Raw genomic sequence first — 23,964 nt, 5'->3', positions numbered from 1 at the left:
AGCTCTGGGGTATAATACAGGATGTAACTCAGGATCAGTACAGGATCAGTAATGTATATACACAGTGACTCCTCCAGCAGAATAGTGAGTGCAGCTCTGGTTTATAATACAGGATGTAACTCAGGATCAGTACAGGAACAGTAATGTATGTACACAGTGACTCCATCGGCAGAATAGTGAGTGCAGCTCTGGGGTATAATACAGGATGTAACTCAGGATCAGTAATGTAATGTATGCACACAGTGACTGCACCAGCAGAATAGTGAGTGCAGCTCTGGAGTATAATACAGGATGTAACTCAGGATCAGGACAGGATCAGTAATGTAATGTATGTACACAGTGACTGCACCAGCAGAATAGTGAGTGCTGCTCTGGAGTATAATACAGGATGTAACTCAGGATCAGTAATGTAATGTATGTACACAGTGACTGCACCAGCAGAATAGTGAGTGCAGCTCTGGAGAGTAATAGCAATGTATGTGTACACATCTGTTGCCTACAATTACTACTTTATTGTAGAGCTTTACTATTACAAAATAAATTGAACACACAAGTCATGGACGGACAGACAGACATTACACCATCCTCGCACATTCCTGGGCCTGTGCAGACAGCCATTTTGGAAACAAGTGAAGCTAAAGCCTCGTGCCTCAGACATTTGCATATGCTGATAACCCCACGTAGGGCATCGGCTTCCTCCACGGTATACCAGCCGCACTTGAAACATAACATATTGTCTTCCAGAATGTGATGTTCTACTTATTGCAGAAGCCACTGGCACAGAGAGGTTAATGTGATATTGCAGAACAAGGGAGAGGCTGGAGGCACTTGTATGTAGTGGGTAGCTTTAGTCTGGGGATGTGTGTAAGTGGGGTACACAGCGGGTGTATTTTCTTGACAGCCTTATACTGAGGCTTGCTTCCATCTTCTATTGGAGGCCTGCTGGAGTGCTGCAGGTTGCTGACCCCTGCAGCATTTTCTCCCATGAAAGCACCCACTACTTACACCTACAAATCACATCACCTTCTCGCTATTTCAGGATCTCTGGTTGCTGTCTGTGAATAGGTGCACATTGCAGATTTGTGACGGATTGAGGAAGGCAGGAGGTGCAGGGCGTAGGGTTCTCATTCCAATATGCTGGTAGTGGTGGTGCCCCCGAACCTGGCACTGGTCCATATAATATGGTATACTGAATGTCTACAGTTTGCAGCAGCATCTTTAGAAAAATACGTTTCACAGTCTTGATAAAGGCTCTGGTGCAGGAGCGCAGTGTCTGTCTTATAAAGCCTTCATATTTGCACTTTAAGCCTTGACGCCCCCGGCTTGTTCAGAGGGGCCCGAGGTCTGCGCTCTGTGTTTCCTACGCAAACAATGGGAATAAGTTTATTCTGCACATATACCGTACTCTTCGTAGAAAGTAAAGGTGACTGCAATGCCCATAGCGGCCTGCAGGTGGCGATAAATGATTACATTACTCTTTGTCTGGCATCCTTGTGACATTGACGTAAACCACACAGCAGAAGACCGCAGCATAGCCAGCAAGAGCTTGGCAGTCATCACCATGTAACGGAGGCAGAATCAATATTCTGCTCAATGACTTCATGTTTTCATTAAAAGGGTTTATTTTAAAGGGGATGTCTCAGAAAATGATCACTTTTTTTACAGTAAAGATATATATCTTGGTACCGTGTTAGCCAGTAGATAGAAAAATATTTAGAATTGAGAGTCCTCAGTTGATAAAAGGTATCAACCACTGAGGACTCTCAATTCTAGAAAATTTTCACTTTTTTTTTTTTAAGAATTTTGAAAAAAAAATAGTCTTAGTATAATTTTTACACTTACCACTGACTTTATTTTTCACTTATTATTTCAAGAGTTTTCAGCATACTAATTATCATCACAGGCATGTTTACAGTGACTGTAAACCTCTCTATGTAAAGCTCCACTTATCAGAAAAGGTGATGTCACAGTTGCCCCTGCCCCACATGGCTGCACAGTAACCTTGGTACACGCTCATTAGATGCTTTAATATAAAAGATGGGGGCGGAGTCTGTTTATTGCTGCTAATGTACATGTGAAGTTTCATGAAACAGGAAGTTAAAATCTAAAAGGCTGCAATAGAGATTGATATTGGGGGAAAAAAAAGTCCAAAAATGAAATAATACACTAAAAATAACCTGATTTTATTTTTGTTTTTCAAGAAGACATTTTCTGATGCCATTTTCCTTTGTAAAACTTTCTGCTTCTGTTATCATGGCAGTGTTACTTAAGACAAAGACTCCTTACCTGACTTGTTTGACGATAAAGTACAAAACTAAAGAGAGACCCAGCAGTCCAAGGAATGTTCCAAAAACGATACCGAGAATTTTACCTTTTAAGGGGGGGGGAAAGATTATATTAATCTTCGGCTATTTTCTTTTGAATTCCATGACAAAAAAAGGGGCATTACCTGTAGTTAAGGCCGGTTCTGTAGGAGGAAAGAAATGGAAGAATAGTTACAAATATATAAAGATGTATAGGATTTAGGATGGGTCATGAATATAATATTGGTGGGGCGCCGACATCTTGCAGCCCCCCTGATGGTAAGACAGTTACAGCTCCATACACTATTAAGTCGCCATCATTGGTACTGGATCTCCCATTAAATTGATTGGGATCTGAGCTGCAGTAGCGGAAACAGGCCACAACGTGGCGTTCGGAGCTGTGTTGTTCGGTCTCTGTACATTCGGCTACCTAAGGATTGGCCGTAAGTTCTGGAAAATCCCTATCCTTAAAGGGAACCTGTCACCCCGTTTTTTCAGATTGAGCTATAAGTACTGTTAAATAGGGCCTGCGCTGTGCGTTACTATAGTGTATGTAGTGTACCCCGATTCCCCATGTATGCTGAGAAATACATTACCAAAGTCGCCGTTTTCGCCTGTCAATCAGGCTGGTCTGGTCAGGTGGGCGTGTTCACAGCGCTCTTTTCTTCTCCAGCTTTCCGTTGGTGGCGTAGTGGTGTGCGCATGTCCAAGGTCCGAATTCCCTGCGCCCACGTGAAGACACAGCGCGCGATCTGCGCTGTAATCCCTTGCATCGGTGGGGGCGGCCATCTTCCTGGGGCCGCGCGTGCGCAGATGGAGTGCTCTGCTGCACGGGGCTTCAGGAAAATGGCCACGGGATGCCGCGCGTGCGCATTAGAGATCGCGGCGGCCATTTTTCCAAAGCCGAGATGCAAACTCGGCTTTGGGAAAATGGCCGCCGCGATCTCTAATGCGCACGCGCGGCATCCCGCGGCCATTTTCCTGAAGCCCCGTGCAGCAGAGCACTCCATCTGCGCACGCGCGGCCCCAGGAAGATGGCCGCCCCCACCGATGCAAGGGATTACAGCGCAGATCGCGCGCTGTGTCTTCACGTGGGCGCAGGGAATTCGGACCTTGGACATGCGCACACCACTACGCCACCAACGGAAAGCTGGAGAAGAAAAGAGCGCTGTGAACACGCCCACCTGACCAGACCAGCCTGATTGACAGGCGAAAACGGCGACTTTGGTAATGTATTTCTCAGCATACATGGGGAATCGGGGTACACTACATACACTATAGTAACGCACAGCGCAGGCCCTATTTAACAGTATTTATAGCTCAATCTGAAAAAACGGGGTGACAGGTTCCCTTTAAGCAAGAAACCCTAATATATACACATATACAGGGTGGGCCATTTATAAAGTTAAATCCAAAATGGCTGACTTCAAAATGGCTGCCATGGTCACCACCCGTCTTGAAAAGTTTTCCCCCTCCCATATACTAATGTGCCACAAACAAGAAATTGATATCACCAACCGTTCCCATTTTATTTAGGTGTATCCATATAAATGACCCACCCTGTACGTATGGTATGATCCAACCCTTGTAATAAGCTATAATTTGAGCTAGAGATGGGCCTACTGTCCCTACACATACATGTATGGTATGGTCCAACATCTTAGCAATTGTAGCTATAGATGTGTAAGGATGATGATGATCCGGACCCTCGTGTGACTGTGTATATAGACTGACTCACGCATCATGAATGAGGAATATACAGCCCTCTGGTTGAGCGGCTGAGGATGCCGCACGTTGCTCTGCAGGACGACCGAGGGAGAACTGGCTTTGGTAGAATAAAGCATTGTCTGAATCTTCTCCATCTACAAGTCACAAATGAAAAAAAAAAAGTTGTCCAAGACAGACAAGTCCACTGATTTATATTTTTTGGGGTCAATGAGACTGACCTGAGACATTGAGATCTGGACTTTGTTGTAGAAGACGGTCCACACCACGCTCTCGTAGCAGGGCGGAGTGGTCAAGGAGCCCCCATATCTGAAATACTGGTCTGGACCTTCAGGAAGCAGCGCCTCGATATTGAAGGATGGGACGGACACGCTCTGATCTGCCGGACACATAGCTGACGTTAGTAGGGGGAGGGTCCTGAGGCTGCGGAGCCGTGTCGCACATTTCTGGCTTTTCTTACCTGCATAGGTGACCTTGTCCAAGTAGTTGATGATCTTCCCGTAGGCAGCGTTATCTTCACTACCAGTCTGTAGACAGAAGAAGGCTGTAGGTTGTAGCTTTACACTACAGTCTCCTCCACATGTTAAAAAGGGAGGAGAATATTCTCTAATTTTCTACATGTACAGATAATATCACGTCTCTCACCTCTATTAAGACCCCCAGCACCGCCAGTCCGTTCGGCTTGTCTTTGGCTTCATTGATATTTGGGAACTTGTCCGAGTTGTAATGGACAATGTGTAACTAGGATGGAAGAAAATCGGATGATAAAAATCCCCTTTATACAGTTATATTATAATATTGTGGTTGCCTGCAGCAGCCAAAAGGGGGAGCTCTCTGTATACAGATTTATCATTGGCTACTATGGAGCAGTGTAACTCTGTATGCTCTACCTTGGGTTTTGTAGCAGAAAAATGCAGTACCCTCTCCCAAAAGGATTATTAAAATAACAGAAGTTATGACCAATGTGTAAACTAGTATTAATGAGCTTACAGACCACAGGTTAACCCTGGACATCCTGGTCATAGGCGGAGTGACGGGAGGCCAATAGGTAATAACATACGACATACTGATAGGATGCTACAATCCCACAGTATGGGAAGTGGAGGGACAATTTGCTGACGCCTCGGTCTGCGTTATTAAGTGCTCTTTGTTCTGTGAGCTCGGAGCGACATGGGGCGGCTGTCCGCGGTGCGTAAGCACATTCCTGCAATCAGCAGAAGAGACCCTGCAGCTCTGTAATCCTTATGGGGTTACTGAGATAGAAAACTGACTGACTGTGAATCAGGGCAGGATAGCAACATCTACGCAACAACCAGAAATGTAGTCACCCAGCAAGATGAACTATAGGGGGCCCCAAAGCCAGAGGTACATCATATGTATCATTAGGTAATACATTCTGTAGTATACTCCAGAGCTGCACTCACTATTCTGCTGGAGCAGTCACTGCATTACATTACTGATCCTGAGTTACATCCTGTATTATACTCCAGAGCTGCACTTACTATTCTGCTGGTGCAGTCACTGTGTATATACATTACATACTGATCCTGAGTTACATCCAGTATTATACTCCAGAGCTGCACTCCCCATTCTGCTGGTGCAGTCACTATGTGCATACATTACATTACTGATCCTGAGTTACATCCTGTATTATACTCCAGAGCTGCACTCACTATTCTGCTGGTGTAGTCACTGTGTACATACATTACATTACTGATCCTGTACTGATCCTGAGTTACATCCTGTATTATACTCCAGAGCTGCACTCACTATTCTGCTGGAGCAGTCACTGCATTACATTACTGATCCTGTACTGATCCTGAGTTACATCCTGATTATACCCCAGAGCTGCACTCACTATTCTGCTGGTGCAGTCACTGTGTACATACATTATATTACCATGAAACAAGACCCACACGTGGTTCTCAGCTCATGTGATGGGTACACTGGGCTTCATATATCCAATTCTAGTCCATTTGTTGGACCAAAGTTCTCTACTACTCAAGAGAAACATGGTGACCTGACAACATTTTTTTACCCCAATTTTGTGTATTTAACATCTGCATTGTGAGACACATCTGATGCTATTGGCATGTAGCCTTCAGGTTATTCTTCCATAGTCTGAGTCCTGGCTGACGGATCTGTTGGCAGTAATGGATAAGGCAGATGGGATAAACATTTAAAAAAGATTTAGTTGATGTGAACTTAGTGCTGCAAACCGTGTGATAAGATTAAGAGCTTTCACACAAAAGTAGCCTTGACATTTCCATATCTCTACCAAGAATACTAAGGTGAAGCTTAATCCTAAATATTACTTATATTCTTGGATCAGTATTGTAGTAGTTATATTCTTGTACATAGGGAACAGTATTATAGTAGTTATATTCTTGTACATAGGGGCAGTATTATAGTAGTTATATTCTTGTATCTAGGAGCAGTATTATAGTAGTTATATTCTTGTACATAGGGAACAGTATTATAGTAGTTATATTCTTGTACATAGGGGCAGTATTATAGTAGTTATATTCTTGTATCTAGGAGCAGTATTATAGTAGTTATATTCTTGTACATAGGGAACAGTATTATAGTAGTTATATTCTTGTAAATAGGAGCAGTATTATAGTAGTTATATTCTTGTACATATACGAGGCAGTATTATAGTAGTTATATTTTTGTATATAAGGGCAGTATTATAGTAGTTATATTCTTGCACATAGGAGCAGTATTATAGTAGTTATATTCTTGTACATGGGGCAGTATTATAGTAGTTATATTCTTGTGCATAGGAGCAGTATTACAGTAGTTATATTCTTGTACATAGAAGCAGTATTATAGTAGTTATATTTTTGTATATAAGGGCAGTATTATAGTAGTTATATTCTTGCACATAGGAGCAGTATTATAGTAGTTATATTCTTGTACATAGGAGCAGTATTATAGTAGTTATATTCTTGTACATAGGAGCAGTATTATCTATATATATAATTGTCTAAGGGGTACTTCCATCTTTCTGTCCTCAAATTCCGTAACGGAAATCCCGCGTCGCTGATTGGTCTCGGCAGCTTGCCTGTTATGGCTGCCGCGAACAAACAGTGACGGGCACAGTCCGATTAGTCCCTCCCCTACAGTCACAGTGCCCGCCACCCGCTCCATACTCCCCGCAGTCAGTGTCCCCGGTGCTCCACTCCATACTCCCCGCAGTCAGTGTCCCCGGCGCTCCGCTCCATGCTCCCCGCTCCCGGCTCCCCTCAGTCAGTGTCCCCGGCGCTCCACTCCATACTCCCCGCAGTCAGTGTCCCCGGCGCTCCGCTCCATGCTCCCCGCTCCCCTCAGTCAGTGTCCCCGGTGTTCCACTCCATACTCCCCGCTCCCTGCAGTCAGTGTCCCCGGCGCTCCGCTCCATACTCCCCACAGTCAGTGTCCCCGGCGCTCCACTCCATACTCCGCGCTCCCCTCAGTCAGTGTCCCCGGCGCTCCACTCCATACTCCGCGCTCCCCTCAGTCCGTGTCCCCGGCGCTCCACTCCATACTCCGCGCTCCCCTCAGTCAGTGTCCCCGGCGCTCCACTCCATACTCCCCGCTCCCCTCAGTCAGTGTCCCCGGCGCTCCACTCCATACTCCCCGCTCCACTCCATACTCCCCGCTCCCCTCAGTCAGTGTCCCCGGCGCTCCGCTCCATACTCCCCGCAGTCAGTGTCCCCGGCGCTCCGCTCCATACTCCCCGCAGTCAGTGTCCCCGGCGCTCCGCTCCATACTCCCTGCAGTCAATGCCCGCTCCATAATCCCCTCCAGTCACTGCTCACACAGGGTTAATGGCAGCGGTAACGGACCGCGTTATGCCGCGGGTAACGACTCCGTAACCGCTGCTATTAACCCTGTGTGACCAAGTTTTTACTATTAATGCTGCATAGGCAGCATCAATAGTAAAAAGATGTAATGTTAAAAATAATAAAAAAAAAACAAAAAACCTGCTATACTCACCCTCCGTTGTCTGCTGAGCCGCTCGCGCCTGCCGCCATCTTCCGTTCCCAGAGATGCATTGCGAACTTACCCAGAAGACTTAGCGGTCTCGCGAGACCACTAAGTCATCTGGGTAATTTTGCAATGCATCTTGGGAATGGAAGATGGCGGCCGCATCACACACCTTCGCTGGATTCCAGGGGTGAGTATATAACTATTTTTTATTTTAATTACTGTTTTTTTTAACAGGGATATGGTGCACACACTGCTAAATACTCTGTGGGCAGTGTTATATACCTACGTGTCTGGGCAATATACTATGTGACTGGGCAATATACTACGTGGCTGGACAATATACTACGTGATTGGGCAATATACTACGTCGCTGGGCAATATACTACGTGGCTGGGCAATATACTATGTGACTGGGCAATATACTACGTGGCTGGACAATATACTACATGACTGTGCAATATACTACGTGATTGGGCAATATACTACGTCGCTGGGCAATATACTACGTGGCTGGACAATATACTAAGTGATTGGGCAATATACTACGTGGCTGGGCAATATACTACGTGGCTGAGCAATATACTATGTGACTGGGCAATATACTACGTGGCTGTGCTGTATACTACGTGGCTGGGCAATATACTACGTGATTGGGCAATATACTACGTCGCTGGGCAATATACTACGTCGCTGGGCAATATACTACGTGACTGGGCAATATACTACGTCGCTGGGCAATATAGTACTTGACTGGGCAATATACTACGTGACTGGGCAATATACTACGTCGCTGGGCAATATAGTACGTGACTGGGCAATATACTACATGACTGGGCAATATACTACGTAACTGGGCAATATACCACGTGACTGGGCAATATACTACGTGGCTGGGCAATATACTACGTGACTGGGCAATATACTACGTCGCTGGGCAATATACTACGTGACTGGGCAATATACTACGTGACTGGGCAATATGCTACGTGACTGGGCAATATGCTACGTGGCTGGGCAATATACTACGTGACTGGGCAGTATACTACGTGTCTGGGCAATATACTACGTGACTGGGCAATATGCTACGTGGCTGGGCAATATACTATGTGGACATGCATATTCTAGAATACCCGATGTGTTAGAATCGGGCCACCACCTAGTAGTAGTTATATTCTTGTACATAGGGGCAGTATTATAATAGTTATATTCTTGTACATAGGAGCAGTATTATAGTAGTTATATTCTTGTACATAGGAGCAGTATTATAGTAGTTATATTCTTGTACATAGGGGGCAGTATTATAGCAGTTATATTCTTGTACATAGGAGCAGTATTATAGTAGTTATATTCTTGTACATAGGAGCAGTATTATAGTAGTTATATTCTTGTACATAGGGGCAGTATTATAGTAGTTATATTCTTGTACATAGGGGGCAGTATTATAGTAGTTATATTCTTGTACATAGGAGGCAGTATTATAGCAGTTATATTCTGGTACATAGGAGCAGTATTATAGTAGTTATATTCTTGTACATAGGGGCAGTATTATAGTAGTTATATTCTTGTACATAGGAGCAGTATTATAGTAGTTATATTCTTGTACATAGGGGCAGTATTATAGTAGTTATATTCTTGTACATAGGAGGCAGTATTATAGCAGTTATATTCTGGTACATAGGAGCAGTATTATAGTAGTTATATTCTTGTACATAGGGGCAGTATTATAGTAGTTATATTCTTGTACATAGGAGGCAGTATTATAGTAGTTATATTCTTGTACATAGGAGCAGTATTATAGTAGTTATATTCTTGTACATAGGAGCAGTATTATAGTAGTTATATTCTTGTACATAGGAGCAGTATTATAGTAGTTATATTCTTGTACATAGGGGCAGTATTATAGTAGTTATCCAATAAAACAAGAAAAAAGCAGCTTTTTTCTTGTTTTATTGGACCCTGTATGCACCTTCTTCATAGCAAGCACCTCCAGCAAGGTGAAGGTTTCTGGAATGTGTCCGTGATTCAGAGCTCATTCATCCTTTATCAGTGAGTACTAAGAGCGGTTTTTCTCAGTGCCATTCATATCTCTTTTTACTGATTATAGTAGTTATATTCTTGTACATAGGGGCAGTATTATTGTAGTTATATTCTTGTAAATAGGGAGCAGTATTTTAGTAGTTACTAGATGGTGGCCCGATTCTAACACATTGGGTATTCTAGAATATGCATGCCCACGTAGTATATTGCCCAGCCACGCAGTATATTGCCCAGCCACGTAGTATATTGCCCAGCCACGTAGTATATTGCCCAGCCACGTAGTATATTGCCCAGCCACATAGTATATTGCACAGCCCACGTAGTATATTGCCCAGCCACGTAGTATATTGCCCAGCCACGTAGTATATTGCCCAGCCACGTAGTATATTGCCCAGCCACGTAGTATATTGCCCAGCCACGTAGTATATTGCACAGAGCCACGTAGTATATTGCCCAGTTACATAGTATATTGCACAGCGACGTAGTATACAGCACAGAGCCACGTAGTATATTGCACAGCTATGTAGTATATTGCCCAGCTAGGTTTGTCACAGTTTAAAAAATAAACATATACTCACCTTTCCGAGGGCCCCTTGTAGTCCACGGCAACTTCCGGTCCCAGGGTTGGTATGAGCGCAGGACCTGTGATGACGTCGGGGTCACATGACCGTGACGTCATGGCAGGTCCTTCTCCCATACCATCTTTGCCACCGGAACCTGCAAAGGAAGATTGCGGCCGGCGCGAGCGACGACGGAGGGTGAGTATAGCAGGTTTTTTTTTTTTAATTATTTTTAACATTACATTTCTTACTATTGATGCCACATAGGCAGCGTCAATAGTAAAAAGTTGGGGACACACAGGGTTAATAGCGGCGGTGACGGAGTGCGTTATCTGCGGGATAACGCGGTCCGTTACCACCGGCATTAACCCTGTGTTAGCGGTGACCGGAGGGGAGTATGCGGGCGACAGGCACTGACTGCGGGGAGTAAGGAGCGGCCATTTTCTTCCGGACTGTGCCCGTCGCTGATTGGTCGCGGCAGCCATGACAGGCAGCTGGCGAGACCAATCAGCGAATGAATAACCGTGACAGACAGACAGACAGAAGGACAGACAGAAGTGACCCTTGGACAATTATATAGTAGATATTCTTGTACATAGGAACAGTATTATAGTAGTTATATTCTTGTACACAGGAGCAGTATTATAGTAGTTATATTCTTATACATAAGGGGCAGTATTATAGTAGTTATATTCTTGTACATAGGGGGCAGTATTATATTAGTGATATTCTTGTGCATAGGAGCAGTATTATAGTAGTTATATTCTTGTACATAGGGGCAGTATTATAGTAGTTTTATTCTTGTACATACCAGCAGTATTATAGTAGTTATATTCTTGTACAAAGGGAGCAGTATTTTAGTAGTTATATTCTTATACATATGAGGCAGTATTATAGTAGTTATATTCTTGTACATAGGAGCAGTATTATAGAAGTTATATTCTTGTACATAGGAGCAGTATTATAGTAGTTATATTCATGTACATAGGGAGCAGTATTGTAGTAGTTATATTCTTGTGCATAGGGGGCAGTATTATAGTAGTTATATTCTTGTACATAGGAGCAGTATTATAGTAGTTATATTCTTATACATATGGGGCAGTAGTATAGTAGTTATATTCTTGTACATAGGGAGCAGTATTGTAGTAGTTATATTCTTGTGCATAGGAGTAGTATTATAGTAGTTATATTCTTGTACATAGGGGCAGTATTATAGTAGTTATATTCTTGCACATGGGGGCAGTATTATAGTAGTTATATTCTTGTACATAGGGGCAGTATTATAGTAATTATATTCTTGTACATAGTTGGCAGCATTATAGTAGATATATTCTTGTACATGGGAGCAGTATTATGGTAGTTACAGTGGGGCAAAAAAAGTATTTAGTCAGTCAGCAATAGTGCAAGTTCCACCACTTAAAAAGATGAGAAGCGTCTGTAATTTACATCATAGGTAGACCTCAACTATGGGAGACAAACTGAGAAAAAAAAATCCAGAAAATCACATTGTCTGTTTTTTTAACATTTTATTTGCATATTATGGTGGAAAATAAGTATTTGGTCAGAAACAAAATTTCATCTCAATACTTTGTAATATATCCTTTGTTGGCAATGACAGAGGTCAAACGTTTTCTGTAAGTCTTCACAAGGTTGCCACACACTGTTGTTGGTATGTTGGCCCATTCCTCCATGCAGATCTCCTCTAGAGCAGTGATGCTTTTGGCTTTTTGCTTGGCAACACGGACTTTCAACTCCCTCCAAAGGTTTTCTATAGGGTTGAGATCTGGAGACTGGCTAGGCCACTCCAGGACCTTGAAATGCTTCTTACGAAGCCACTCCTTCGTTGCCCTGGCGGTGTGCTTTGGATCATTGTCATGTTGAAAGACCCAGCCACGTTTCATCTTCAATGCCCTTGCTGATGGCAGGAGGTTTGCACTCAAAATCTCACGATACATGGCCCCATTCATTCTTTCATGTACCCAGATCAGTCGTCCTGGCCCCTTTGCAGAGAAACAGCCCCAAAGCATGATGTTTCCACCACCGTGCTTTACAGTAGGTATGGTGTTTGATGGATGCAACTCAGTATTCTTTTTCCTCCAAACACGACAAGTTGTGTTTCTACCAAACAGTTCCAGTTTGGTTTCATCAGACCATAGGACATTCTCTCAAAACTCCTCTGGATCATCCAAATGCTCTCTAGCAAACTTCAGACGGGCCCGGACATGTACTGGCTTAAGCAGTGGGACACGTCTGGCACTGCAGGATCTGAGTCCATGGTGGCGTAGTGTGTTACTTATGGTAGGCCTTGTTACATTGGTCCCAGCTCTCTGCAGTTCATTCACTAGGTCCCCCCGCGTGGTTCTGGGATTTTTGCTCTCCGTTCTTGTGATCATTCTGACCCCACGGGGTGGGATTTTGCGTGGAGCCCCAGATCGAGGGAGATTATCAGTGGTCTTGTATGTCTTCCATTTTCTAATTATTGCTCCCACTGTTGATTTCTTCACTCCAAGCTGGTTGGCTATTGCAGATTCAGTCTTCCCAGCCTGGTGCAGGGCTACAATTTTGTTTCTGGTGTCCTTTGACAGCTCTTTGGTCTTCACCATAGTGGAGTTTGGAGTCAGACTGTTTGAGGGTGTGCACAGGTGTCTTTTTATACTGATAACAAGTTTAAACAGGTGCCATTACTACAGGTAATGAGTGGAGGAAAGAGGAGACTCTTAAAGAAGAAGTTACAGGTCTGTGAGAGCCAGAAATCTTGATTGTTTGTTTCTGACCAAATACTTATTTTCCACCATAATATGCAAAAAAAAATGATAAAAAAACAGACAATGTGATTTTCTGGATTTTTTTTTCTCAGTTTGTCTCCCATAGTTGAGGTCTACCTATGATGTAAATTACAGACGCCTCTCATCTTTTTAAGTGGTGGAACTTGCACTATTGTTGACTGACTAAATACTTTTTTGCCCCACTGTATATTCTTGTACATAGGAGCAGTATTATAGTAGTTACCGCATATTCTTGTACATAGGGGCAGTATTATAGTAGTTATATCCTTGTACATAGTTTGCAGCATTATAGTAGATATATTCTTGTACATAGGGGGCAATATTATAATAGTTATATTCTTGTACATAGGGGCAGTATTATAGTAGTTATATTCTTGTCCATAGGGGGCAGTGTTATAGTAGCTATATTCTTATACATATGGGGCAGTATTATAGTAGTTATATTCTTGTAAATAGGGGCAGTATTATAGTAGTTATATTCTTGTACATAGGAGCAGTATTATAGTAGTTATATTCTTGTACATAGGGAGCCGTATTATAGTAGTTATATTCTTGTACACAGGAGCAGTATTATAGTAGTTATATTCTTGTACACAGGAGCAGTATTATAGTAGTTATATTGTTGTACATAGGGGCAGTATTATAGTAGTTATATTGTTGTACATAGGGGAAGTATTATAGTGGTTATATTCCCGTGCATAGGGGGCAGTATTATAGTGGTTATATTATTGTACATAGGGATCAGTATTATAGTAGTTATATTCTTGGACACAGGAGCAGTATTATAGTAGTTATATTCTTGTACATAGGAGCAGTATTATAGTAGTTATATTCTTGGACACAGGAGCAGTATTATAGTAGTTATATTCTTGTACATAGGAGCAGTATTATAGTAGTTATATTCTTGTACATAGGAGCAGTATTATAGTAGTTATATTCTTGTACATAGGAGCAGTATTATAGTAGTATATTCTTGTACACAGTTGGCAGTATTATAGTAGATATATTCTTGTACATGGGGCAGGCGGTATTGTAGTTATATTCTTCTACATAGGAGCAGTATTATAGGAGTTACATTCTTGTACATAGTTGGCAGCATTATAGTAGATATATATTCTTGTACATAGGGGCAGTATTATAGTAGTTATATTCTTGTACATAGGGGCAGTATTATAGCAGTTATATTCTTGTCCATAGGGGCAGTATTATAGTAGTTATATCCTTGTACATAGGGAGCAGTATTATAGTAGTTATATTCTTGTACATAGGGGGCAGTATTATAGTAGTTATATTCTTGTACATAGGGGGCAGTATTATAGTAATTATATTCTTGTACATAGGGGCAGTATTATAGTAATTATATTCTTATACATAGGGGCAGTATTATAGTAGTTATATTCTTGTACATAGGAGCAGTATTATAGTAGATATATTCTTGTACATAGGAGCAGTATTATAGTAGTTATATTCTTGTACATAGGCGTAGTATTATAGTAGTTATATTCTTGTACATAGGAGCAGTATTATAGTAGATATATTCTTGTACATAGGAGCAGTATTATGGTAGTTATATTCTTGTACATAGGAGCAGTATTATAGTAGTTATATTTTTGTACATAGGGGCAGTATTATAGTAGTTATATTCTTGTACATAGGGGCAGTATTATAGTAGTTATATTCTTGTACATAGAAGCAGTATTATTGTTGTTATATTCTTGTACATAGGCGTAGTATTATAGTAGTTATATTCTTGTACATAGGAGCAGTATTATAGTAGATATATTCTTGTACATAGGAGCAGTATTATGGTAGTTATATTCTTGTACATAGGGGCAGTATTATAGTAGTTATATTCTTGTACATAGGGGCAGTATTATAGTAGTTATATTCTTGTACATAGAAGCAGTATTATAGTAGTTATATTCTTGTACAGAGTTGGCAGTATTATAGTAGATATACTCTTGTACATGGGGGAGGCAGTATTAAATCCAGAGTACAATATTATTGTAATTAAAGTAGTGTCCACAGGGGGCAGTATTAAACCTTACCTCCGCGAGTGACATTTTCCCATCTAGATGGTGCTCGGACCCTTCGGGGTTAGATGTGCTGCCCCAGTGGAGGTGAAGCTGGACAGCAGTATAATTGTTTGGCAATCCGCTGAGTCGCATTGATGGCGGTAGAGAAAGCTTTACTGGAGTAAATCATAACAAGGTGGTTAATTATTAGTCTCGTATTGTTTTCACCAGACTTTCCCACAATTTATTTTCTATGGGAACAGCCTGTGTAAATGTATGGGTTACAATGACTCCTCTCATCAATGCCATCTCCGCACTATGGAGGACCACTATGGAGGACCCCGGTGGGCTCCAGAGACGTATGTTTAAGACAAGATTACTGTTTGTTCTTTTACCTACAATTCTGCTTCAAATCCAGCCCTGTATCTGTTGCCAGCCCCAATGTCCTCTACAAAAGGCTTGTTCTCAGCCTTTACACCCTCATTGAATGTCCCTTTTTATTGCCCGCACTTCCAGCTCCCAGGCCACACACTATTCTGTCCTTTACAAAGTGATAATTGTACCCGCAGTAGCATCTCCTGACAGAGCCTCTCATCCTGGATTCCTCCAGGATCTGGGCCAGCCGAGCTTTTTGTCTTCATTCCCCTGTGCCAAGATTAACCAACAAAATATATGTCACCAGCCCATCTCATCCTCACATATTTCGGATGGTTGTACCACGACCTTTTATCACTCGATCCCGTTAGTAACGCAGTGAACGTACCGCATGTACTCATCCAGACCCTGTGCACCTGACACGGGCATCTATCAGCGCCTGTCTGCTTAAACAGACATGACCTGAATATAGCACTGGCTAGATAATAAGGCTGATACCAGATAACAAAAGAATTTTAAGCATAAAGTCTATATTTTCCACTTTAAATGGTTATTACGATCTGTGTATATGGATATTGTCAGAGCTTAAAAAAAGCACTTTTGCAATTTACTGCTTTTTAAAATTTCAACCAGTCTTGAGCTATAAATGCTTTTATTTTTATTTCCATCTCATTGCCTAGGAAACCGACCACTGCTTCTGTCTATGTTTTAAGCAGTGCACTGAAGCTAGCTGGGATTAGGAGGTAACTGCGCGCTCCAGTGATCCTGGCCAGCATCACAACATTACTTACAAGCTTAACAGAAAAGAGCTTGTAAGCACTATGTATCTTGTAAGCGCTAGGTATGTTCCACTGTCTAACTTCGGTGGTCGGTCTCCAAGGCAACAAATTGTAAACAAAAGAAAAAAAAAAGTGTTAATATCTCAAGAACGGCTGAAAATTGTAATAAGCAGTAAATTGCCAAACTGATTGTATTTCCAAGCTCTATCCAACAAAATCCATTTCTGAAGATGGGAATAATAACCCTTTTAAGGCCACTTGTATTAATCTCGTGCCGACTAATAGGAATGTGACCTGGTAGATGGAGCACATTCTTTGGCTCATCTTCTGCTGGGAGAATCAGCGGGAATACAACCACTGCGTTTCCATAAACCATAATGGAAATAAATACCCAGCAGTGCGACCAGTGACAACGTAATGTTGTATATCGGCTCTGCCTGGTTTCTCAGCATTCAGTGGAATAGGGACGAGATGCAATACCAGACACAGCCTATGGCTAAGGAGTGGCACTGTTCCTTTCACCCCTTGTTGACATCTGTCCTATATGGCAGGACATAAGAGCGGCGCCTGCTCCATACACACACATCGATTGTTTCCAGGAACAGGCTCATTAATTAGGTACATGCACACTGTAAACATAGTAATGATGAAGTCACAATAGGATGCAAAATTCACACTCAGACAGTCTGTTGCCTGTAGCAATCAGAGACCAGCTTACATTTTTCAAACTGCTGTGGAAAAATAAAAGCTGTTCTCTGATTGGTTGCTATGGGTAACACAGAATTTAGCTATTAGGCAGTGGAGAAAAATGAGGCCTAAAATGTTTTGTAAGGAAGGTGACCTCCTGGACAGTCTCTAAATGACTCCATTGTGTCCGGCCAATTACCAAACCAAAAAATAAGAATGGCTAATTAGTAGAAAGATAACAAATGACAATAGTAAACAGAAGCTTATCATCTAACCAGCTAATAAAATGGAGCTGTTTGTCGTCCATTGTATTCTTTGCTAGGGGTAAGCCCACAGGTATTTGGACTTCTCTTTAACAAAGGAAGCCATGCTTATCAGGTGAAACATCCTTCACAGGGTGAGAGGAAGCCATTACATTCAATGGCGTACTATAAATACAGTATATGTCTGCCTCATAAGACAACCCCTTTAGGGACTGGATGTATTTCCCATGGAAGCTCCTCAAATTAACCCCCTAAGTGGGCGCATAGTTGTGTCTCTGAGAATAGATAATCTCTTCAGCTGGTGACCACCTGGTTTTGTATATACAGGTCAATAATGGCCGTCTTACAAATTTTGCCAAAAATACCCATGAACAGATGTAACAGGTCAGCTAAATGGAGCGAAGGGGCATCCAGTGAAGGCTCCAGAATGGCATAGTGACACATCGTCACCCCACCACTCCGTCTTTGGGGGGGCCAATTGGGTACCCCACCACTTAGCAATCATTAAAAAGGTTAATATCAACGAATGACATCTGGTTAAACAGGAGTGGTCAGAGTCACTTCGGCCATTGCTGGTAGAGGTAGGTGCTGGCAGTATAACACAGCCGACTTCCACCATGGATAGAGGGGGTTCAGCTCATAAGCCTGCTCCTGACACACAGACCCGACCTGTGACCGCAATATGCAACATAGGTCTTAAGGGGTTCAAAATATGGATTTTTTTTTCTAAAACCTCACCATGTCTGCGTAAGGTTATGTGTGGTATTGTAGCTCAGTCCCCTTCACTTCACCCGAGCTGAGCTGCAATACCAGACTAGACCAACTGATAATGTGGGGCAGTATATGGAAGAAAGCTGCCATGTTTTTATAATTCTAGACAACACTAATATATAATATTTTAATCTAAATTCCATTTTCTTTGACAGTGCAGAAGAAAAACAATCCATTGCGGAGCTGGATGTGAGCCTGGGGAATGACGAAGCATCTTTGTATTGGTAAAATATCTTTCAATTCAGTAGTGGAAAAAGAAATGTTAATCTAAATTAATGGAAAAGACCTCAAAACGGCCAGATTCTTCACTTTGCCTTGAGTATTATGTGATATTATCCAACTCTTATCAAAACACATTAATACCACAATATAGTGCCCACATAATGCCACCATACAATGTGCATGTAATACCGCCATACACTGCTCTTATATTACCATACAATGCCAATATAATACCACAATACACTGAAAAAGTAATACTGCTATATAGTACCCACATAATACCATTATACACTGACCCCATAATACCTAATACATTGACCAAATACAACTATACACTGCCCATTTATTAATGTCATTCAGTGCCCATATAATACCGCCATACAGAGTGCATGTAATGCCGCCACACACTGCTCTTATACTACCATACACTGCCAATATACCACAATACACTGAAGAAATACTACCGTATAGTACCCACATAATACCATTATACACTGACCCCATAATACTGCCATACACTGACCAAATACTACTATACACTGCCCATTTATTATTGTTATACAGTGCCCATATAATGTCGCCATACGGTGCTCAAAGAATACAGCTATATACTACCCACATAATAGCTCCATACAACGGCCAAATAATACTGCCATATACCGCCCACATAATACAGTGAGCATATAAAAGCTGCCAAACACTGCTCATATATTACTGCCATAAAGTGCTCATTTAATACAGCTATATACTGCACACATAAAAGCGCCATATGTTGCTCATATAATACTGCCATACAATGTCTATGTAATACCACCTTACAATGCCTATGTAATACCGCCATACAGTGCCCATATAATAGCGCCATATGTTGCTCATATAATACTGCCGTACACTGCCTATAATGCTGCCATACAATGCCCATGTAACACTGCCATACAGTGCCCATAAAATACCGCCATATACTGCCCACTTAATAGTGCCATATAGAGAACCCATGTCATGCCCCAGTTACCTGTGTGTCCGTTGTTACTGAGGGTGAATGGTGCACCACCCGGAGAGCTGTATCCCTCTGGGCGTATAGGCGGTAAGGTGCCATCATACGACACGTCTGCCGTCTTAATATTGATGGGGGACTGGGCCGTCCCACCACAGTCTGGATAAGACTCGGCCCAATGCTCCTGCCCATGGTCACCTGGTAGAGAAAATTGTGACTAATGAGAAGAGGAATCCAATTTTTCAGTCATATACCATATGGAGAAAAGTATGTGCCCCCTTATTAAACATCCCACTGTACCCTTATAGCATTAGTATGGCGTTGGCCCCCTATTTGGAGCCGTGTTTTGGAAGCTGCCCCCGTTAGTCACAATGAAATATCAATGACAGTCCTGTAATATATAGCGGTTTATTTTTATCTGCCCCCTCCATGGCCGCAATGACCAGAAGCCCGAGCACAGGTAACATTTGCTGAGTCAGAGATGAAGCCACATCCCTTCCTAAATACTATTAGTCAGTGTGTATATATATATATATATATATATATATATATATACTAGATGGTGGCCCGATTCTAACGCATCGGGTATTCTAGAATATGTATGTATGTAGGACAGACGGAAGTGACCCTTAGACAATTATATAGTAGAAATATATATGTATATATAATACAGTCATGGCCAAAAGTATTGACACCCCTGCAATTCTGTCAGATAATACTCAGTTTCTTCCTGAAAATGATTGCAATCACAAATTCTTTGTTATTATTATCTTCATTTAATTTGTCTTAAATGAAAAAACACAAAAAGAATTGTCCTAAAGCCAAATTGGATATAATTCCACACCAAACATAAAAAAGGGGGTGGACAAAAGTATTGGCACTGTTCGAAAAATCATGTGAGGCTTCTCTAATTTGTGTAATTAACAGCACCTGTAATTTACCTGTGGCACCAAATAGGTGTTGGCAATAACTAAATCACACTTGCAGCCAGTTGACATGGATTAAAGTTGACTCAACCTCTGTCCTGTGTCCTTGTGTGTACCACACTGAGCATGGAGAAAAGAAAGAAGACCAAAGAACTGTCTGAGGACTTGAGAAAACAAATTGTGAGGAAGCATGAGCAATCTCAAGTCTACAAGTCCATCTCCAAAGACCTAAATGTTCCGGTGTCTACCGTGTGCAATGTCATCAAGAAGTCTAAAGCCCATGGCACTGTGGCTAACTTCCCTAGATGTGGACGGAAAAGAAAAATGACAAGAGATTTCAACGCAAGATTGTGCGGATGTTGGATAAGGAACCTAGACTCACATCCAAACAAGTTCAAGCTGCCCTGCAGTCCGAGGGTACAACAGTGTCAACCCGTACTATCCGTCGGCGTCTGAATGAAAAGGGACTGTATGGTAGGAGACCCAGGAAGACCCCACTTCTTACCCCGAGACATAAAAAAGCCAGGCTGGAGTTTGCCAAAACTAACCTGAAAAAGCCTAAAACGTTTTGGAATAATGTTCTCTTGTCAGATGAGACAAAAGTAGAGCTTTTTGGGCAAAGGCATCAACATAGAGTTTACAGGAGAAAAAAAGAGGCATTCAAAGAAAAGAACACGGTCCCTACAGTCAAACATGGCGGAGGTTCCCTGATGTTTTGGGGTTGCTTTGCTGCATCTGGCACTGGACTGCTTGACCGTGTGCATGGCATTATGAAGTCTGAAGACTACCAACAAATTTTGCAGCATAATGTAGGGCCCAGTGTGAGAAAGCTGGGTCTCCCTCAGAGTTCATGGGTCTTCCAGCAGGACAATGACCCAAAACACACTTCAAAAAGCACTAGAAAATGGTTTGAGAGAAAGCACTGGAGACTTCTAAGGTGGCCAGCAATGAGTCCAGACCTGAATCCCATAGAACACCTGTGGAGAGATCTAAAAATGGCAGTTTGGAGAAGGCACTCTTCAAATATCAGGGACCTGGAGCAGTTGCCAAAGAAGAATGGTCTAAAATTCCAGCAGAGCATTGTAAGAAACTCATTGATGGTTACCGGAAGTGGTTGGTCGCAGTTATTTTGGCTAAAGGTTGTGCAACCAAGTATTAGGCTGAGGGTGCCAATATTTTTGTCTGGCCCATTTTTGGAGTTTTGTGTGAAATGATCAATGTTTTGCTTCATTCTCTTTTGTGTTTTTTCATTTAAGACAAATTAAATGAAGATAATAATACCAAAGAATTTGTGATTGCAATCATTTTCTGGAAGAAACTGAGTATTATCTGACAGAATTGCAGGGGTGTCAATACTTTTGGCCATGACTGTATATATACATAAAATCAGCTGCTAGATTCATGGGGGACTGGGGTCCAGTGTCACTGCCCAATGTGTGGGTCGCGGATGGCGTTCTTCTGTGCACAGAATATAGGATCAGGGGGTGTGATGAGCGCACTTGGGCCCCATATAATTAGGGAAATCATGTGGGTGCACAGACATCAGAGAAACAAATGAAGCGAAAGGGAACAGGAAAATTAGGGCTTCCGACCAAACAGGGGCCACGTGACCCGCACTGGGGCGGAGGCGGCTATGTTGTATGATCACCCATTATTAGTCCATGACTGAGGAACAAAGTTCCGGCTGTGACTAAATGCTACTGAATTTACACAACGGGGACGAGTCGGAGGACATAGGGCAGATTCCTCAGCAGCACAGAGTATTTCAGGACCTGTTCTTTTGGGCCCATCTATTAATGTGATCTCCGTAAACTACATAACTATAAAATCAAGAGAAGATCGGGAGGCCTGTTGTAAGATCACCAAAGACAGATAAAGAAAGGTCCACCAGCAGCACAGAGTATTTCAGGGAAGAAGGAACTCATTCATGTAATGAGTTAGTCATTCTGTGACGATGGGGGTGATGGGCACCAAACCCTTCCCCTAATTCCATGACCCCCATCTTATAATGTAAATGGAAATATCTTGGGAAAATCTAACACTAAAAGGCATCACTACATGACAGCTGCCTCTCCATTGTGTCCTCTTTTTATGGCCGTCCTGCATTGTTTATGTTGGCAGTGTTGAAGGAGGGGACTTTCAGCTCATGGATGGTGGGCCATTTACATCTGAATGGACCCCTTTATCTCTAGGCTAATTTGGATGCAGGAAATGATCCCCTAGTTGTTAAGTAATAGGGGATCTGGCCTCTTCCCTTGTGAAGACCCCCTTACCCCCTCCTGACCCTACATATAAATTATATAATAAACCCAGGGAAGCCTCTCTTACTGCATGACGCCTGCATCTAAGCTCCCATTCACCTTCACAAGGGTGCCCTAAATATAGACAGGACCCAAAAATAGTTTCGGACTCGTCACACATATCAGGCCAGAAAGTGAGAGGTGTCTTTGTCTAGACTGAAGAAATAATAGGGAGAATGTGCAGAGAAGAGTGACTAGAGGGATCATGGCTAGGATGCGATGTACGCTGCCTCCCACCTTACAGAGAGATAGGATGTACCCCACAGGTTAAAAAGAAGAGCTGAGAATAGAGGGAAGAATCTGCTGGGCAGGTCCCTCTGGCTGCTCCACGCCCAGGTCAGCTTGATTAACAACTTCATTCCTTATTTGTAGACTTGTCAATTAAGCAGATCCCTCCACACCCCAGAGTCACGACTCCCCATCCCCCTGTGGCCGATACTAATCTCTCCGCACCCTTCCATGCCCTGGACTCATCTCTCCGCATCCCTCAGCGCCCCAGACTCATCTCTCCACACCCCCCACTCACCTCTCCGCACCCCTGACTCATCTCTCCGCACCCCTCTACGCCCCCGACTCATCTCTCCGCACCCCCGACTCATCTCTCCTCACCCCTCTGTGCCCTGGACTAATCTCTCCGCACCCCTCCGTGCCCCGGACTCATTTCTCCGCACCCATCCGCGCCCCCGACTCATCTGTCCGCACCCCGACTCATCTCTCTGCACCCCTCCACGCCCCCAACTCATCTCTCCCCACCCCTCTACGCCCCCGACTCATCTCTCCGGACCCCTCCGCGCCCCCGAGTCATCTCTCCGCAACCCAGACTCACCTCTCCGTGCCCCGGACTCATCTGTCCGCAACCCTCCGCGCAACGGACCCATCTGTCCACAGCCCTCCTCTCCCCGGACTCATCTGTCCACAGCCCTCCGTGCCCCGGACTCATCTCTCCGCACCCCTGACTCATCTCTCCGTGCCCCGGACTCATCTCTACGCAATCTTCCGTGCCTCGGTCTCATCTCTTCGCAATCCTCCATGCCTTGGTCTCATCTCTCCGCACCCCTCCGTGGACTCATTTCTAGGATTCGTCACAACATCATTTTAGCAGGAGCTCTGCATCTCCTGGCTGAAATCATACTCTACCAATATGAGATCACTGGCGGGTCAGCCATGATGAATGTCTAGAAGACCCCCCATGACTTCCTTGGTCTTGCTCCCCCATCTACATAAGGTATATTAAATATTTGTGAAA

The 23,964-nt window shown here is 42.9% G+C and overlaps 2 protein-coding genes across 2 annotated transcripts in view; one reads left to right on the top strand and one right to left on the bottom strand.

The window, feature by feature from the left end:
* APH1A (aph-1 homolog A, gamma-secretase subunit) overlaps positions 1-23,964 on the top strand; it is a 73,532-nt gene that overhangs the window by 17,998 nt on the left and 31,570 nt on the right. The window contains exon 7 of the mRNA XM_069728024.1: positions 18,432-18,500. Within this exon, the coding sequence (XP_069584125.1) occupies positions 18,432-18,469 (38 nt within the window). The 3' untranslated portion in view covers positions 18,470-18,500. The remainder of the gene's footprint in view (positions 1-18,431; positions 18,501-23,964) is intronic.
* Positions 493-23,964, bottom strand: part of CA14 (carbonic anhydrase 14) — a 42,227-nt gene continuing 18,755 nt past the window's right edge. Inside the window, exons 3-11 of the mRNA XM_069727998.1 lie at positions 19,511-19,690; positions 15,435-15,577; positions 4,674-4,769; positions 4,489-4,555; positions 4,250-4,407; positions 4,042-4,165; positions 2,450-2,467; positions 2,287-2,371; positions 493-1,360 (exon numbers count right to left, since the gene is read on the bottom strand). Coding sequence (XP_069584099.1) covers positions 1,303-1,360; positions 2,287-2,371; positions 2,450-2,467; positions 4,042-4,165; positions 4,250-4,407; positions 4,489-4,555; positions 4,674-4,769; positions 15,435-15,577; positions 19,511-19,690 — 929 coding nt within the window. The 3' untranslated portion in view covers positions 493-1,302. The remainder of the gene's footprint in view (positions 1,361-2,286; positions 2,372-2,449; positions 2,468-4,041; positions 4,166-4,249; positions 4,408-4,488; positions 4,556-4,673; positions 4,770-15,434; positions 15,578-19,510; positions 19,691-23,964) is intronic.

The sequence above is a fragment of the Ranitomeya imitator genome, chromosome 1, assembly GCF_032444005.1.
Source record: "Ranitomeya imitator isolate aRanImi1 chromosome 1, aRanImi1.pri, whole genome shotgun sequence".
Classification (NCBI taxonomy): Eukaryota; Metazoa; Chordata; class Amphibia; order Anura; family Dendrobatidae; genus Ranitomeya; species Ranitomeya imitator.
Note: the sequence above shows the minus strand (reverse complement) of the source record. Positions and strands in the feature narration are given on the sequence as shown.